The sequence below is a fragment of the Anguilla rostrata genome, chromosome 3, assembly GCF_018555375.3.
Source record: "Anguilla rostrata isolate EN2019 chromosome 3, ASM1855537v3, whole genome shotgun sequence".
Lineage (NCBI taxonomy): Eukaryota > Metazoa > Chordata > Actinopteri > Anguilliformes > Anguillidae > Anguilla > Anguilla rostrata.
In genome coordinates, this window is record NC_057935.1 from 5,043,720 (window position 1) to 5,061,675 (window position 17,956).

A 17,956-nucleotide genomic window follows, 5' to 3' on the forward strand; every position below is an offset into this window, starting at 1 on the left:
AATATATAGTCCACAATAGGACAGTAACAACAATGAAGGAGCAAACGGAGACAAAGAGACTGTATTTAAAAGCAAAACAGAGACCAATGTAGTCCTTCTTAGCCACACGATCGCAGACACCTAGGGCGGCGCTCTACAGACCGCTAGTGACCCCTTCAGCCCGGGACGATAACTGCGCCATGTTCTGTAATTGGGCAGATAAAGCAAGGAGATGACGGACTCCGTGTTCTCAAACAACAAAATCTCAAAATAAATGTTCCATTATAGAAATGTAATGTTACAGTTTGTTAGTTGTGCTTCTATAGCCAATGGCGGTGGTTTAGGCTATGGGCTATAACGGTGAATGGTTTAGGCTATAGGCTCGCATTTTTCAGATTCTCGACACAAAAGTGTTCGTTCAACAGTTGAATTTTTGTAACAGTTGAACAGTCTTAAAATGAAATGCTTTTAGTTCGGAGAAGGGAATGGGAGGAATTCGGGATATGTACAAACTAGCACTGAAGGAGAGACGGCTTAGGAAACTAAATCAGCAGCACCGCAAGGCACTTCCTCTGCCACGTCTGAGCTAACTTGATCCTCAGTTCAACCACGGAAGCAACGGGCAGAAGGAAGCGAGAAGGACGGAACGGTTTTAAAATCGGTAAACATTTGAAATAAAAAAAACGAATAAATTCGTTATCGCGTTACATAGTTGTGTCACGAGACAGCAAGTAGGCAACTTACTACTTTACGGCGGGTCGTATCGAATCACTGCCCGCAAGGATGTTAAACTTCACAGAATTTTTTTTTGTTGATGCTCAAATATCAGTTTTTTAAAGAACGAATGGAGTGTTAACGTATTGGTTTAATGTAAACACAGAAGGTAATGCGTGGATCATGCTTATGCTACACAAAGTTTGTTGTTTTCTGGAATTGATGCTCTTATTCTACGATTGATTTAGCTAAATCCCTGCAGGGGATAATGTCGATTCAGTTAAACGAGGTAATGTTGAAGTTGCTAACAATGATGGCATAAAATAACCGCGTCGTTATCCACAGAATGAGTGCAGCTACCGAAGAAAATTTAAAGGACCGGTGTCATTTGTAAACAACTTAGTTGGCTAACATTTCTCAAGTGGTATCTGTAGTTTTCTTTCTCCTGTGAAATGTAAACTCCACGTTCCGCGCAACACGAGCAACGAGTTAGTTGATTATGCCTTTCTTTTTGTAATCAACAGGCCTAATACGCTCTGACAGCCTGCAACAGTCGGCGTCCGCATTTGCATAAACACTTCGCTTTCTCATTTCTCTCTCGCGCTGTCACTAGGCAAAGCTGCCATGTCCGGTAGGAGCTCCTCTCTCCGCGTCTGTGTGCTGGTGCTGCTCACTTTGGTCAGGCCAGCGTTCCCCCGGGGTCCCGCAGCGTCTAGCCCCCCGCAGCAGGGCCGTGACGCGGTGGGCGAGATTAGCTGGACCCTGGGCCTGCGTCTGTACCGGGCCCTGCGTGCAGACAAGGTCCAGAACCCCCTTTTCTCCCCCTTGCTGCTGGCCAGCTCGCTGGCGGCGCTGGGCGGCAGGGCGGGGGGGTCCACAGCCCGGCAGCTCCAGGAGGCCCTTAACTCCTCCTCCTCTTCCGCGCTGCCGCTGAGCGACCAGCAGGAGGCGCTGTCCGCGGCGCTGAAGTCCGCCCGCGCCGCGAGCGAGATTAGCTTCGACCTCCACGGCGCCTCGGCGATCTTCACGAAGCAGGGCCCCGCCCTGGACCCGGAGTTCCTGGAGGAGGCGCGGAGCCGGTTCCTCCTGGAGCACGTTCCCCTGGGCCCCGGGGACGACCTGGAGGCCCTCCTCGCCTGGGCCAAGGCGGGCGTGGGCGGGGCCAGGGGGGCGGATCCGGCGGGAGAGATCAAGGCCGAACCCGGAGCGCTGATTCTCGCCCACGCTCTGCATTTCAGAGGCAAGTAAAAAATCTCACGCTGCGCCTCAGCCACTCGGCTACTGTACTCTTGACGAAATGCTCTTGGGAACGACTAAATACACATCGTCAGCGCTGCATCTCGAGCTAAGTCAACACTCCCGAAAACAGGAGGAAGGCCTTAAGGCTGTCCTCTCACTGTTTCTGCTAATTGTTTCCAGTCAGGCGGTGGAACTTTGTGATTTTGCTTGAATAACGTTTGCTTTGCAGCGTGTTATATAATACAGGGTATTCCTCAGTCACGCTCCACACAGTTATCATAGTAAGAATAAAATATTGTGATTTAAGCTACTAAACAAATACAGCCAAAACAAACAGCTTTAAGTAGACACTTAAGTTCTTTTATTCTGTGCTTCTGTCTACCATCTTTGCACTGTGTAGAAAGGAGGAATGATATCCCAATACACAGTAGAATGTCCAGTGTTAAATCAACTCTACCAGAGTACATATGCATCCAACAGGGGATGTAACATACTCTAAAAGAATTGAATTAATACTGATTTAACGTTTTACTGTGTACCCAGTATAGACATAATTAGTGCCCAATTTGTTCTGAACACATCTGCGTCGGAGATACCCAATCCATTCTGCATAGGGAATGTTGGCGGATGAATCCCATGGGCCGGCCTAAACTTCATAAATACACCATATATATTTAACATTGAGCCATTTAGCAGAATCCAGAACCGCTTGTGTTAAAACAGCAGACCCTGTGGGCCTCCAAGGTCAGGGTTGGCAACCTCTCTGTGCTGACTCATCAGGATATTAATTGACAGTAGTAGCCAATAGGTAACCTAACAACATTAAATTAGATGCTGTAGAAGGTACCAGAGGGTCATAGATAATGTAGTATTATTGGGAAGCAAATGGGTTAGGGGTTGTAGTTTTAGTTTAGCATTGCTAGAGAATGTTCTAGCATGGAGTTCAGCAATGGATGTGCCAAGGTGCAGTTTAAATAGGTGCGTTTTCAGACTGCGGTGGGTATAGATGTACGTACAGATACTGCAGAGTTTTGGAGAGGGGAGATTAAAAATCTGAGGTTCAGTTTCAGGGGGGCGTAGACCAGTGCCAGGCTAACAGAATGGCTGCCATAACGGTAATAGGATCCAGCGAGTCTGTAGCACGGCAGCAGTACGACTGCTCAGCGTGCCCAGACCGCCCGTATGCTAGCGCGCGGGGCAGCTTTCCCGCCGCCGTCCCACTTCATCATCAAGCGATTCATTGACGGTTAAGGGGCAACGTGCCGTTTAAATAATTCAGCGCGGAGCGTCCGCACTCTCCTCTCTCCGAGTCGCGTCTAACATCTGTGCTGGGAGCGTGCCCGCGAGTCCGGAATACAGTGTCTGGGGCGGGTCGGATGTGTAGGGCTGTGCGCAACGCAACCAGCTCTGTGTCAGGCCTGACTAATGGATGTGCCGACTCCGGTACTCACTCAACTAGATGAGGCAGCCAGGATGTGGTGAACAAATATCGTCGTGTCGAGGCTTGCTCAGACCGCGAGCGCACCGACCGGAATTATGGATTTGGATTAATACGACCGGGATTGTTTAAAAAAAATAAAACATTTTTATCGAAAAGCTGTAAATGTTTAAAAAAAAAAAAAAAAAAATTATAGCGGTCAGTTTGTAGCGATAATAAAAGTGGCTTCGTTTTTGCGATGGCACAGGGGTTAAGTCGTTGGCCGTTTCGAGCAAAAAGTTGCAGTTGCTCGTTTCCCCCCGGTGGAGACGAGTGCACTCGTGCCTCTCACTCTTTCCACATTGCTTCCATAAATATTCAGCCGCATAAATATATAATACGCGGCATACGCCGCGTTAGCCTCCCTGGATGGCGCCGTCTGCCAGGCGAGTAAATAAGAATGGTGCAAAATGTGAAACTTCGCGAATCCCCGAATGCAATGAATTATGAATACATTTTGCAAATTGATGTTGGGAAGATTAAAAAAAATACATTTATTGTAAGCGCAGGACTTTTATAGCCTATGTTACTGAGGCAAGTTAATCATTTGGAGGGCCAGCTCTTCGTATCCACAAAGCGAGGGACAAGTTTCTGTAGAGGAGACAAAGGCCTTAGAGCTGCTTTTTTTGTTGCATTGTGTGGCCGGCGTCTCCCGTCGCCCCGACCAGCCTTTGGCTTTTCCTTTTGTTTGTTTGTTTGCCGATAATTCCGTGTTAGTTAATTATTGAAAGCCAAATTAAAAGTGTGCTTCACTGTCTCTCCCTCTAGGCGCGGTCCAGCGGGGCAGAGGAGAGAGGGTATAAGGGTGTAACCACAAACAGGGGTAGGGAAATTAAAGAGGGGGGAGAGAGGGTTTGGATGACAGTGGGAGTGGGGGTGGGAGTGCTTGACAGACGGTGTGGAGGGATCCAAGAACCTGTCGAGGGACCTGCGTTTCACACCCGTTAATTAATTTGGCCCCCGTTTCCAACGTTTACGTCTGACGGAGGAATCTCAGACTCCCGGAAACTGCGGCCAACGGACGTGCCGAGGCCGGGCGAACGACGCGCTCGAGCGGTAAGCGCGAGGAACGCGAACGCAAAGCGGTTTTAGCCAATAGCGGCCCCTTTTAAGAACGAGCCAATGGGGCCGACGTTATAAATCGGCGACGGGATTTTTTATTTTTTTAATTATTTTTTTTTGCCGCCTGGCTGTGTTTCAGGTACGATGGCTGGGGCTCCGGTTGTTATCGGTGTCCGATGCCACGCTGCTTCGGTGCATTTTAATTAATTGCCGCGCTATTAGCGATAAACACTCCGCCCGTGGGGCGATTTAATTTGAGCTCGGGAGGGGTTTGATCGTCTCGGCGCAGAGACGGAAGCGGCGTGCGGGGGGGCGTCGACAGGCAGCCGGATCTGTAGCTACATCCGAAAAGACGCTGAAACGCGACGCCTGAAGCTAGCGATGGGGACGCGCAAAGCCGTCGCGCGCTGTCAAAAACTGAGGCTTGTGAAGAACCAATCAGGAAAAAACAAGAGAGAGCGGCATTGTCCTGTCACCACGAGGAAACTTTACCCATTTAATTGTCAACAGACACAGTACAGCTGTGCGGTATTTAAAAAAAAAAAAAAAAAAGTTTCAGGCACAACCCACCACTACCCCCCCCCCCCCCACACACACACCAAAAAAAAGTGAGAATTTCCTTAATGACTTTCAGTGCCTTTGTGTTCACAGGGCATTGAGTGCGTTCTGGAAGCCGTTCAGTAGTTTTCTGTTTTGCTGGGGCAATGTTACGAGCATGTCTGTGCAGCTCTGTTCTTAGTGGCAATGAGGGCTATTAAAATGGAGGTGCGGGGGGGGGGGGGGCGTTAAGCCAGGCTGGAATGTGTTAGCTCATAGGTTCCAGACAGGGACTAATGCTCCATTGACTTATATATGGGGGGGCTGCTGTAGTTCTGGTTCTGCACCGGTTAAATTCACATTTTCGCAGTTTTGGCTCACTCCAAAGCTCGTTTCGGTGACCCCCTCCGCCCCGAGCGAAGGTCGGGCCCGTTTCTCGCCGCCCCTCCTTGGCAGGGCCTTGGTGCAGGTGCGCGTTTGGTCGCCATGCGACTGACGTGCCCCCCCTCCCCCCGGAATGAAGCTTCGCTCGGATGAGTGGGGTCACGGCGGCTCCTCATTGGCTGCGCTGACGGGATTTGAAAAAAATCCAAAAGGCTCCGATTGACAGCAGGTCACGGTATTTGAAGAGCCTCCTGCTCCTTCTCTTCTCCTCCTCCTCCTCCTCCTCCTCCTCCTGTTCCCGTTAGGGGTCGCCACGGCGGATCAGCCATTTCCATCTCTTCCTGTCCTCTGCATCTTCCTCTGTTGCACCAACCACCTGATCCGCGTATTTGATTTGGCATGGGTTTAAATGGACTGCATTTATATAGGGCTTTTATCCAAAGCGCTTTACAATTGATGCCTCTCATTCGCCAGAGCAGTTAGGGGTTAGGGGTTAGGTGTCTTGCTCAAGGACACTTCGACACGCCCAGGGCGGGGTTTGAACCGGCAACCCTCCGACTGCCAGACAGTCGGTCTTACCTCCTGAGCTATGTCGCCCCTAATGCCGGATGGCCTTCCTGACGCAGCCCTCCCCATTTATCCGGGCTTGGGACCGGCACCGAGGACGCACTGGCTTGCGCATCCCCAGTGGCTGGGCTTACGGCCTCATACAGTACATGGGCAAAAAAAAATGTTTTTCCAGGCAAGTCATTGTTCACAGATTTGTGTGCCTGGTGATACATTTCAGAATGAGCCCTCTGCAAAGCAAAGCGCTCCTCGTTAATTTTCAGTTTCCTCTGTGTTGATATCCCCCCCCCAGCCAAACCTCAGAGGTGTGCTTAGGGGATTCTGAGAAATTAACTCGTCAATAAAAAAAAAAGAAAGTCATTTCAAGAAGTGTATTTCTCAGGAGCGGTTGCTGTTATGAATAGGAATGCTTCTATTTGTACATTAATTGACCTGAAGATTGAAGGATAGCTCAGGAGAATAAACGAGAGCGATTAGCTAATAGAATAGTTTATTATGTTCTGAAAGTCCTTGCCGGACCGCATTCGGAAGACTAAGCCGTTGCTGTTCGTGGTCTGGCAAGCTCGGTAAAGAACGCTATTAATGTTATCCAATCAGAGCCGGAGTCTGAGGCAGGAACTCTGAAAACGCACTTCCTTTCGCACCTGCATTTATAACCCAGAGACCAGAAGACGGATAATGGGAGAGCGAGACTCACCGTCTCGAGCTTTCACTGATTTTCTAATTCAACCAATCAGAGTCCTTCGCTACAGAGAGCAGACCCTGGACCAATCACAGTACTCGGCTGCAGAAACCAGAACCATTATTGAGGTATTTTTGTAGCAAAAAGTCACAAATATGTAAATGGTTCCACAAATCTGAAAATGGGGTTTCACAAATCTGTAAACAGTTTCACAAATATATAAATGGTTCCACAAATCTGTAAATGGGGTTTCACAAATAAGTAAATTGTTTCACAAATCTGTAAATGGGATTTCACAGATATGTAGAATGGATTCACAAATAAGTAAAATACGAGTCACAAATATGTAGAATGGATTCACAAATAAGTAAAATACGAGTCACAAATACGTAGAATGGCTTCACAAATATGTGAAGCGCGAGTCGCGGTTGTGGTAATGGGCTAACGCTAATCGCTAATGCTCGCCCGCCGCAGGTGAATCAGACGAAAGTAGGCTACTGTAAAAACGGATTACAGCCACTCTTGCGCTGCCGATGCACGGCGTGATCGAGACGCTGGTGACGTTTCGTACCGTTATCTTTCTGAATCAGGTTGCTGGTCGCGTTCAAAGTTAGAGAAGTTTTTATAGTGAGATAGAAAAAGCTGAAATAATTTTGGGGGGCGGGGGAGGGGGGGCTGGGTTACACTCAAGACCTGTGAATATATCATATAAATAATTTTAAAAGTCTTGTTTGAATAGCTTTTAAACGGGTCTAATCCTATGTCTGATTTCCGCGTTGAAGCTGTAAATGGTAAATGGACTGCATTTATATAGCGCTTTTATCCAAAGCGCTTTACAATTGATGCCTCTCATTCACCAGAGCAGTTAGGGGTTAGGTGTCTTGCTCAAGGACACTTCGACACGCCCAGGGCGGGGTTTGAACCGGCAACCCTCCAACTACCAGACAATCGGTCTTACCTCCTGAGCTATGTCGCCCCTTAGCTGTAATTCCTTCCACCAGGGGAAGCCCTGGTGCAAAGACAAGGCGCCTCTTGCAGATACACAAGAGCGCGTCTGTTAAAGGTTAACCGTTATTCCGGAGTAATTCGCCGTCTGTCTTCGGTGGAGTGCCATCTTATCTCCCCCTGGCTGGGTCAATGATTCATAGAAATCAGAGGAAGGACGGAAGTGGAGAAAAGAACACGCCATTCTTATTTTCTTTTATAACGATACAATTGGATTTAATTAGCTTATTAGCGCTACCTCACATCTTTCCCCTTTCCTCTCGGTCTTTTCAGGTTATTTTATTTCTAGAACTTTTCTCTCCGTAGTTGTGACGATAGTCTGGTGGTGCAGGAGGGACACTGTAGTGCTGGGAGGCTCAAACCTGGCCCCTCGAGACCAGTAGTGCTGCCGGATCTCTTTTCCTACCTGAGAGTTAATTGATCGATTAAATGCCGCTGATTGGCCAGAGATTTAACTCCCCTGGTGTCTCCAGGTTTACATCAGTCCCTGATTAGAGGGGAAGAATGAAAACCAGCAGCACTGCTGACCTCGAGGGACAGATTGGATCTCTGATTTTTCCCTGTTGTAGCGTCCATTTGTTTCTCTGTTGGAAAACAGGGAGCAAGTATAGGGTCTCTCTTCCTGTGGGGAAGTTTAGAGTGTGTGTGTGTGTGTGTGTGTGTGTGTGCGCGTGTGAGACGGGTGGATTGTGTGTGGAACCTGTGTGAACTGACAGGCCTGTCCGCCTGTTTGTCTCTGGACAGGTCTGTGGGACAGAGGGTTTGAGGAGGACAAACAGGACTTGCGCAATTTTCTGGGGACCAAGTACACCAAGGTGTCCATGATACACAGAACAGGTAGGCCTCGTTCCGCTTGCAGGTGCTGTGGTCCCACTTGCGCCAGTGTGTAAGCACATTTACCTGCTTTGTATCAGGCCCAGGTGCAGGATGGATGGAAGCAAATCCTTCCAGTAATGCTCAAACATCTAGTATAAAGCCCTCCTAGAATAGTGGAGGTTGTTACAGCAGCAAACGTAACACCCATAGATTTGGATGAGATGTTGAATGTCACATGTCCGCATACTTTTGGCCAAACAGTGTAGCATCTAATAACTAACATCAGCTTTCCTTACTGGTACTCCGTGACTGACTTGCTACCTTGAAGGTAGGTGCAGCAAATTGCAGTTGCAAGCTCCTCTCAGCATTTTAGTTCAATCCCATGTCAAGGCCAACGCTTACAAGAAAGTGTGTGCGTTTATGACACAGTGATCTTATTGTGAAACTGATTGCACCGCTTCTGTTCGTCTGAAACGGCTCTGTATCGCGCAGAGTGTGTGTGTGTGTGTGTGCGTGCGTGCGTGACGCAGCGTTGACCCTCACACGACCCCTTGCCCCCCCCATGGCCCCCCCCCCCCCAGGCGTTTTCCGGCACCACGAGGACATGGTGAACATGGTCCAGGTGGTAGAGCTGCCCCTGTGGAGGGGCAAGGCCAGCCTGGTGCTGCTGCTTCCCTTCCACGTGGAGCCGCTGGCCCGGCTGGACCGAATCCTGACCCCGAAGCAGCTGGGAGAGTGGCTAAAGCAGCTGGCCGGCATAAGCATGGCCATCTCCCTGCCCAGGACCACACTGACCAGCACACTCAACCTACAGGTACTCACTGCACACTCAACCACTCAACCTACAGGTACTCACTGACCAGCACACTCAACCTACAGGTACTTACTGCACACTCAACCACTCAACCTACAGGTACGCACAGTACACACTGACCAGCACACTCAACCTACAGGTACTTACTGACCAGCACACTCAACCTACAGGTACTCACTGACCAGCATACTCAACCTACAGGTACTCACTGACCAGCATACTCAACGTACAGGTACTTACTGACCAGCACACTCAACGTACAGGTACTCACAGTATACATTGACACACTCAACCAGCACACACTTACAGTATCCACTGACACACTCAACCAGCACACTCAACCAACGGGTACTTACAGTATACACTGACACACTCAACCAGCACACTCAACCAACAGGTACTCACAGTACACACTCAACCAGCACACTCAACCAACAGGTACTCACAGTACACACTGACCAGCACACTCAACCAACAGGTACTCACAGTACACACTCAACCAGCACACTCAACCAACAGGTACTCACAGTACACACTGACCAGCACACTCAACCAACAGGTACTCACAGTACACACTGACCAGCACACTCAACCAACAGGTACTCACAGTACACACTGACCAGCACACTCAACCAACAGGTACTCACAGTACACACTGACCAGCACACTCAACCTACAGGCACTCACGGTACACAGTACACACTACACAACTGAGGGGTAAATAAAGTACGCATTGGCGGTATTAATGTGTGTTAACAGCGCCCGCCAGCGCTACACCCAGCCGCCAGCGCTACACCCAGCCGCCAGTCCGCCCAGCCGCCAGGCTGCCGTACGCAGACCCGCGGCTCGCCTGCGCTGCGCAGGGGGGGCGATGGTGTTCAGAGAGCCGCCGGCCGCGCCGCCCGTCTCCGCGATCGTGAGTCGCGCGTCTCCTCCCGCCGCGCCATCCGTCTCTGCGCTCTCGAGTCGCGCGCGGTTCTCCGGAGCGCGCAGGGCAGCCGTTAGCCCGGTCCGTCTGGCGGCGCGAGTTCCCCGCAGTCGGCGCTCGCCTGGGTCTTCTCTGCTGAGCGCTAGTAGTCCCGCTCCGGCCTGCAGACCTAAATAAGAGTGACATTCAGCTGGGGACTGGTGCTGGCGGCGGTGGTGGTGGCGGTGGTGGGGTGGGGGAAGGGGGGGGGGGACTGTGCCGGTGACAAGGTGGAAACAGACGGGCTAAAAATAACCCGCCGAGGGCAGGGCGCGGCGGCGGTGGAGGCACGGCCTCTGGTCCTCCGCTTCTTTAACGAGCCAACGGACGGCCGCCGCTTTCGCCTGCCCTGGCCCTCCGCCGGCCCGCCGTCCCCCTCCGCCCCCCTCCCCGGCCCCCCACCCCCTCCTCGGCTCGCCCGCCAGCGACTGAGACGCTGACCCTGGCGGTAATTGGCGGCTTGTGGCGCTGGGTGCCGAATCCCCAAGGAGTCTGTCGCGGGGTTCGCGGCCGAGCAATTTCCCAGGTACCCCCCCCCCCCCCCCCGCGCGCCTGGCTTAATATCTCAGGCCCCAGACCTGCTGAAAGCGGTACGCATCGGGTAGATAACGATGCCCTCTCTCAGCCCTCAGAGCCTGATGTTTATCCAACCGGTCGCATCGACACGACGGAGGCCAGACCAGACCGTGTTTTCAAACGGACGGTCCGGGGTGTAAACTGTGTCGCGCAATCTGTGTCCCCCCCCACCCCCCCCCCGCCCCCTGGAGGACCTGGCCACAGTGTGTCTCGAGCCGCCACGTCTCTGGCGTGAGACAGGAAGTGCTGCTTCTCAGATGACAAAGGCGAGAAGGGTTCCTGTGGTCTCCCGAGGTCGGCCCGTGTGGACGCAGAGACCCCCCCCCCCCCCCACCCCGAGGTGACCACACGGCGGGTGAAATTTCCAGAGCGTGCGAAAGTCGCGCGTAGAACCACGTCAGCCGTGGTCCAAGCGGTGTGGAAAAAGAACTGTAGCCGGCAGCGTCGAGGTTAGACGTCGAAGGTCATCTCATTCTTGTTTTTTAAGCCTATGTTTGGTGTTTAAAGCTGTTTAAAATGTATTTAAGAAAATTTTCATGGGTTATTTTGGGCAAATCCTTTAATACTCGTCTATTTGCTATAAATGTAAAAGCTAACATTAGCCTAATAAGCCAAAATGTCTATATTATGTCACGTTTTAGGAATCTTGGGTCTTTTCTGGCGGCCATTTTGGATTTCCCCTTTTTAAAAAGCCTTTAATGGGTCCGAATTTTTGGGCACCCCTTCTGAGATGGTGAGATACATCCTAAAGAGTGTCTGTACCAAATTTGGTGCTTCTATCCACTGCTAGTTGGCCATTTTTTGAGCTTAATTCCCCCTACTAGGTAGACTGATCGGGTTTGGACGTCAGGGAAAGAGATGTTCAGTTGAGGAGTTGGGAGAGTTGTTTGGAAAGTGGTCCGCAGTTAAAAGTCTAAAAACCCCAGCTGAATAAAACATGGGAGGGGACTCGTCTGTTTTTTTTTTCGTTTTTTTTTTTTCTCCTGTTCACGCACCTCCACATCACTGACACCTCGCATGCTGTATGGTGGAAAAGGAGAAGTGAAATTCTTTCTGTGTACTGCTGATTCCCCGTTATATATTATTCAAGAATATTTTTTTTGTTGATGCCGTTAGTGCGGAAACGCATATTTAAGCAAGGCGGCAGACTTTGGGATGAATTCTAAACAGAGAGAGAGAGAGAGGGAGCGAGAGAGAGGGTGAGAGAGAGAGAGAGAGGGAGCGAGAGAGAGGGTGAGAGAGAGAGAGAGAGAGAGCGAGAAAGTACTAAAACTCAGGCTGATAGAACTGGATGAGTAGTATGAACTGGGGATGGAAAGCCAGAAAAGAGAAGAGAGTCTCAGTTCGGCAGGGAGAGGCACTTATTCGCTAAACAGATGTCCTCACTTAGTAAAAGTTACGTAAGTTCTATTTTAAACATTTGTTTACCGCCAGGCTTTTAACACGGAAGGTGTTGAGGGTTAGGCTCATGAATATGTTAAGTGCAGCTATGGATTTGAGCTGGCGTCTCGCTGTGCTTGTTTTTCACCAGACTGCCATCTTGCATCATGCTGTACTGCAGCCCAAAGCCAAGATCCTATGTTCTGGGTCCATGGCCAACAGAACCGTACTGTGTTTAGACTATATGCCTTTTCCTCTTGGTTACCCAATGAGAACAAACTGGGGGGTATGAGAAATTCTATGGAATATCAATTGGTCCAGCGCAATTGTCAAAGAACCTGGATCTCTTTAATTACTTGCTCTCTTCTGTCACTTCAGACACTGCCTCCTACTGAATTATAGGAGGGAACTCCTGCATAAAAACCTCTTCACACTTCTCAGAGTTCAGTGAAAAACAAATCAGAGACTTGTTTTGGACATGACAGAGGTTTCTGATGGTTCCTGAATCTGATAGTATCCTACTGTTTGTGTGGTGTCGGGGGGGAAAACTTTGGTTTGCTTCTTCACCAGAATCTTCCAAGACAGACATCCATTACTAAGACCAAGATGGAGGCACATAGCTCTCTTACCTTCTTTCTGTTTTTAGTGGTTTCTGTGTCTGCTTGTCTGTGTGTATGGGTGCATGTGTGTGTGAGTGGTTTCTAAGTGTGTTTGTCTGTGTATGGGTGCATGTGTATTAGTCCGTGTGTGTGTGAGTGGTTTCTAAGTGAGTATGGGTGCATGTGTGTGTGAGTGGTTTCTAAGTGTGTTTGTCTGTGTATGGGTGCACGTGTTAGTGTGTATAGGTGCATGTGTGCATGTGTGTGTGTGTGTGAGAGTGTTTGTAGTGGTATGTTTAGTAGATGTGTGGGAGTGTGTGGTTGCTACCTGCATGCACCCTTGTTTGGGGGCAGTTTGATTGGGGCGCTACAGTAAGAGGAGTCTCTTCCCCTTCCAATCGTCACTCCCCGTCTCTTGTTTCCCTCTCTTCCGTCTGTTCATCCTTCTATTCTCGTCTGAATCATCATTGTTTTGATTGCGAGCAGAGTGCGTAAGAGGTGGGGCTTTGATTTGTGAGTTATCGCCGAGCCCCCGAGCGCGGACTGATCGAGCGGAAGCTCGGCGTTCCCGCTCGGCGTTCCCGCTCGCCGGGCTCACCCAGATTCCGAGGAAAATTCCGTGATTCGGCAGATTGCCGGGCTAAACAGCGATTGATCTGAACAAATTGCTTTCGCGGCGTTGGGCGGAACGGGGGACGTGGCGTGACGGCTCTGAAGTTAGACGTGCTCCCCGTTTCCGTGTCAAAATGGGGGGGTGGTGGGGGGGGGGCAGTCCTCGTCCCGCACCGTCAACTGGGACCCCGAAACCCCTGCATCGCTGCTTGTGGCTTTACCACGGTGTGACACATCCACTGCATTTTTAAACGCCGTTTGTTTTAAAACATTTAAAGACCTGAAGCTCTCCCGCCGGCGCTCGCTGTCGTTAGGCTGCGTTACGCGGAGAGACAACGGAGCGAGCGGTGCTGTTTATATCTGGGACGCTCAAAGTTGCGCTGCGGCTGAACGTAATCACTGGTGACACAGCGCCGCCGTCGATGGGGAGTGTGGAAAAGGAAAAAACTCCGTACGGAAAATCACAGCTTTTCTCTCTTTCAAATGTTTTTTTCCCGCCTTTTTCTCCAAAATTTGGAATCGCCAGTCGCGCACACGCCGCAAAGCTCGTCACAGCCTCCTCTGCTGATTTTTGGAAGAGCTTGGACAAGCACGCGTTCACCTCCAAAGCAGGCGATGGCACCCCCGCTTCTTTTTGGAGCTACGATCGATAAGTCGGGCTGGCACAGAAACGAATCGTAAGAAGACGCACTACATGTAGAACCGCGAGTGCCCACCTGACCAGAAGGGGTCGCTGCTGCGGAGCAGTGAGACTCTGTGATACTGGGCTGGCAGGAACCCTACCTGTCTGGGCAATGCCAGCGCCTGGGCCCGCTGCCATCCCCCATCAGCACTGGCATGGCCTGGATCCCGTACCGGATACCCCAGGGGGGGCAAGGAGATGAAACATGTTTTGTGAACAACGTTTTGTAAAGATTCCAGTTCTTTTTTTAAAGCACAGGGTCAGGAGGGAAAAGCGCTACCAACAGTGACTCATTTCACAGCACACAGAGGCACCTGTGAGGCACATAGAGGCACCTGTGCGTTTTGACTGGGCCGGCCGGGGGTGTCACACCCCAGGCACGTCAAGGAAGGGACATCGTCAGAATTTCGCCCGTGAAAGCCGTGGCAGCCGTTAGAAAGACAAAATGGAGGCCGGCGGAGAGGCAGGTGGGGAAGGGAGGTGAGACGGACGGAGAGCCGGTGAAAAAGGCAGAGAGCGGTGGATAGGAGAGAGAGAGAGAGAGAGAGGTAAAGAGATTAGCGGTTTAGAAAGAGATGGGCTGAGATGGGCGACCACAGGGAAGGAGAGATATAAAAAGCCTTGTGAGATGAGGGCTTGCTGGGCGGTGGAGGCGGGGTAAGAATGCGCGACGGAGTGGCGGGGTGTAGAATAATGAATGAGGACAGTGTAAGTGCATTAGAGACGCAGGTGTCAAGCAGGCACGGGCCCCCCCAGGACCCACAGATCGGGGGGGGGGCGGCGGGGATGGGGGGTCGGAGTGGGTCGCACTCCTTCTGAAGCCGGTGACAGGGCCTGCCGTGGGTTCCTCCTCCATCTCTCTCCCTCTTCCTCTCTCCATCTCTCCCTTTCTCCATCTCTCCCTGTCCCAGTTTGAAGTGTCAGAAATGCATCCTGTCCCTCCCCCACTTTGCCCCCCCCCCCCACAAGTCTCACTGAGTTTAAGTTCCTCTGGTGTGACTGGAGAATCGCCAGACTACCGTGTCGCTCGAGGGTTTGTAGCATACGTGCCTTGCTTCATTAGCCTATGGTCGGCCGACATTCAGAATGGGTGTTTGTGATTTGAGGTGGGCAGCGTTACCGATGTAACCGGTGTAAGCGGTGAACGTTAGAATTCGCTTTTCTCTCCATTTCATCGAGACGCTCGTTGTCCCCGACCGCCTGTTTCCCACCGCCCCACCTCGCCAGAAAAGCCTCTTTAAAAAATCTACCTGTTTGGTCACCTCTGTGGATATGAAATATATCTGCTGGAGAGAATCTTTCCTCAGAATTTGTGTCGGGGGAGAAACAAAGGCAGCCAAGGTTATGACAAAGGTTTTTTATTGTTATTTGTGGATGACTTTCTATTGTGTCCACAGTTAAGCTGTTGTCACCAAGTGCTGTCTCGGTATTATCTGTGGTACGGTCAAACAAGGACAGCTGTCACGGTTTTAGGAGTTCTCAACACAAAATCCACACTTGAAATGTTATTGATATTGTCTTTTTTTTTTGCGTTTGTTGTTTTTTAAAATTCATCTTTTTGATTTCATTATCACCAATCGTCACCAATTAAGTACACTGGCAAGAGATCCTTCTATCGGCAATCATTAAATCCTGCATTTTAAGAAACATTATCTTATTCAGTTTGTAACTAGTTTACATAGTTTATTGATCACCACTTCCAGCGTTGGGACTGGGGACGGTTGAGTGAGGCAGAGGATTGTGAAGTGGACGGAGCTGGGGAGGCCAGGACCAGGCCTGGTGTCCGTGGTAACCACAGCTTCCTCTGTCTTCTAGAAGCATCTGTCCGCCCTGGGACTGACGGACGCCTGGGACGGGGAGACGGCGGATTTCTCCGGAATGGCGGCCCAGCCTGGCGGGGCGAAGGGGAAGCTCCACCTCGGGGGGGTCCTGCACTGGGCCTCCTTGGAGCTGAGCCCCGAGGGGGGGCCCGAGGAGGAGGAGGAGGAGGAGGACGAGGTGGTGGGGAGGCCGAAGCTGTTCTACGCCGACCACTCCTTCATCGTCATGGTGAAGGACAACGCCACGGGGGCCCTGCTGCTGATGGGGGCTCTCGACCGGGCGGAGGGGGCCGGCCTGCACGACGAGCTCTAGACACGCTCTCCAGCGGAAAAGGAACGACGGGCGCTCCGCTCCTGCTGGTTTAGCACCTCTTGTTTGTGGTACAGTCAGACTTTGTTTTGTAACACGTTTGCTTTTATATACCCAGTATCGTTCTTCAAGTGTAACCCACCACTGACATGGACATTTGGGAATACAGATGTCTCCAGGAGTCAGGCAAGATGGCTGCCTCTCCAGTCACAGACCGGCAGGCAGGCAGACAGACAGGCAGGCAGGCAGGCAGGCAGACAGACACATAGACAGACAGACAGAACACGCCACACCAGTGGGACCAGCGAAGACTAGCACGCAACGTCCTGTACTTCTCACCCTGCAGTTCAGCTGCTGAGCTGCGCAGTCGTTGTGGCAGAGAACTCTGAACAGCTGCAAGCAGTTGCCCCAGGTGGACTGCAGGAGTCCGACCACACGGAGGACTTTCTGTGGGAGTACCCTACTGACCGGAGGCGCCCCTTCCTAGATGACACTGCACCACCCACCCATCCCGACACAGTCAAGGCACTGGGAAGGCCAGCAGTTGATTGCAGACCGCGGGGCCACACTGCACGAGCATAACATTTAAATTTTTCATTTTATGTCACATCACATTTACCAAACCATTGAGCACATTTCAATTTTGTGAATGTCTTCGCTTTGAAGCTAATACAGTGAGATATATATATATATATATATATATATATAATGGTCATTTCAACCACATAGTGGATATTACAGTAGCACCTGTATTTAAATAAATACTGTGCAATTCTACAGCGTTAGCAGAGATTTTCTGTTGTTTGCTGTTCACAGGTGAGCGGCTTCAGTTCTCAAGGGCAGCCGTGCTTTCTGCCTTTTATTCCACCTCAGGGTTTAATTACTTTGATTTGAATCAGTAAAAAACCAGGTAAGTTCTCTTTGAAGAATCGTGCGCGTAAAGAGACACACCCCACCCCCCCCCCGAAACAGAGCAGCCGGACCCTCCCGGCCCCTCAGAGACGGTGTCCTTGTGCTAACTTTCCCTCCAAATTTACTGCTGGCTGGAGGGAGGCACACAGCAAGTAGATGGGAATCGTTCTTTTTCTCCACTGCAAATGAATTATTGAGAAATAAAGCGTACAAGTGGGGGTGGGGTGAGTGGGGGGGAAAGGGGGGTGGGAGGGAAGAATCCCTCTGTGCCATTAATCTGAAAAAAGAATAAGTGTCCCTGCGTAGGCATGTTTTATTAAAAGGTTTTAGTTTTTTTTTCTTTTCTTTTCTGTTTCAGATGATGCTTCTGTGCTTTGTGACACACACACACACACACACACACACACACACTTTCACGTGACATTATTCCTGGAGGCTGGGATTGTTGGTCACTTGCTAAAATAAGGGAAGCGTGGTTTGGGGGGGCGGGTAGTTGGCATGTAAATGCGCTACTGTGAATATTCATCTGATGCACAGATTCTTAAACTTTTTAACATCAGGACTCAAACTGGAAATACCTTTTAATGCTGGGACCCAAGTGAGATATTTAGTACCTTTCAGGGGCCCTTCCAATACCCATACCCGTACAGCCTAGAGGATACTGACTCATCTCCCTCGTACAGCCCCACGACCCATTTTGGCTCCAAATTCAGTGTAAGAAATGCAAACCCAGCAAATTAGTGCACGTCCAGATACGGAAGCCCTGCCGTTTATTTTTGCGGCCACATTTGAATTTTCCTGGGGCCTCGCGGCAGTGTGGAG

General features: G+C 50.6%; 1 protein-coding gene across 5 annotated transcripts; it reads left to right on the forward strand.

Moving 5' to 3' along the window:
• Positions 1-191: 191 nt before the first annotated feature.
• On the forward strand, positions 192-16,999 carry serpinh2 (serine (or cysteine) peptidase inhibitor, clade H, member 2). Of its 5 annotated transcripts, XR_010328828.1 has the most exons (6): positions 192-640; positions 1,307-1,933; positions 8,391-8,483; positions 9,044-9,276; positions 15,908-16,293; positions 16,569-16,999. XR_010328828.1 is itself a non-coding variant. In XM_064325636.1 (5 exons), exons 2-5 carry the CDS (start codon positions 1,318-1,320, stop codon positions 16,223-16,225), a joined length of 1,260 nt encoding a protein of 419 aa, XP_064181706.1. In that variant the 5' UTR covers positions 192-640; positions 1,218-1,317; the 3' UTR covers positions 16,226-16,999. The 5 variants fall into 5 exon arrangements, 4 of the variants coding, with proteins under 4 accessions (XP_064181706.1, XP_064181704.1, XP_064181707.1 ...); XM_064325636.1 differs by having other exon boundaries at positions 1,218-1,933; positions 15,908-16,999; XM_064325634.1 differs by having other exon boundaries at positions 15,908-16,999.
• The last annotated feature ends 957 nt before the right edge of the window (positions 17,000-17,956 follow it).

Excerpts from the sequence above, each read along its gene's own strand:
- serpinh2 (XM_064325636.1), top strand. The coding sequence starts at position 1,318 with ATGTCCGGTAGGAGCTCCTCTCTCCGCGTCTGTGTGCTGGTGCTGCTC. Across the intron at positions 1,934-8,390 it reads CCACGCTCTGCATTTCAGAG|GTCTGTGGGACAGAGGGTTT; the intron begins GCAAGTAAAAAA and ends GTCTCTGGACAG. Across the intron at positions 8,484-9,043 it reads GTCCATGATACACAGAACAG|GCGTTTTCCGGCACCACGAG; the intron begins GTAGGCCTCGTT and ends CCCCCCCCCCAG.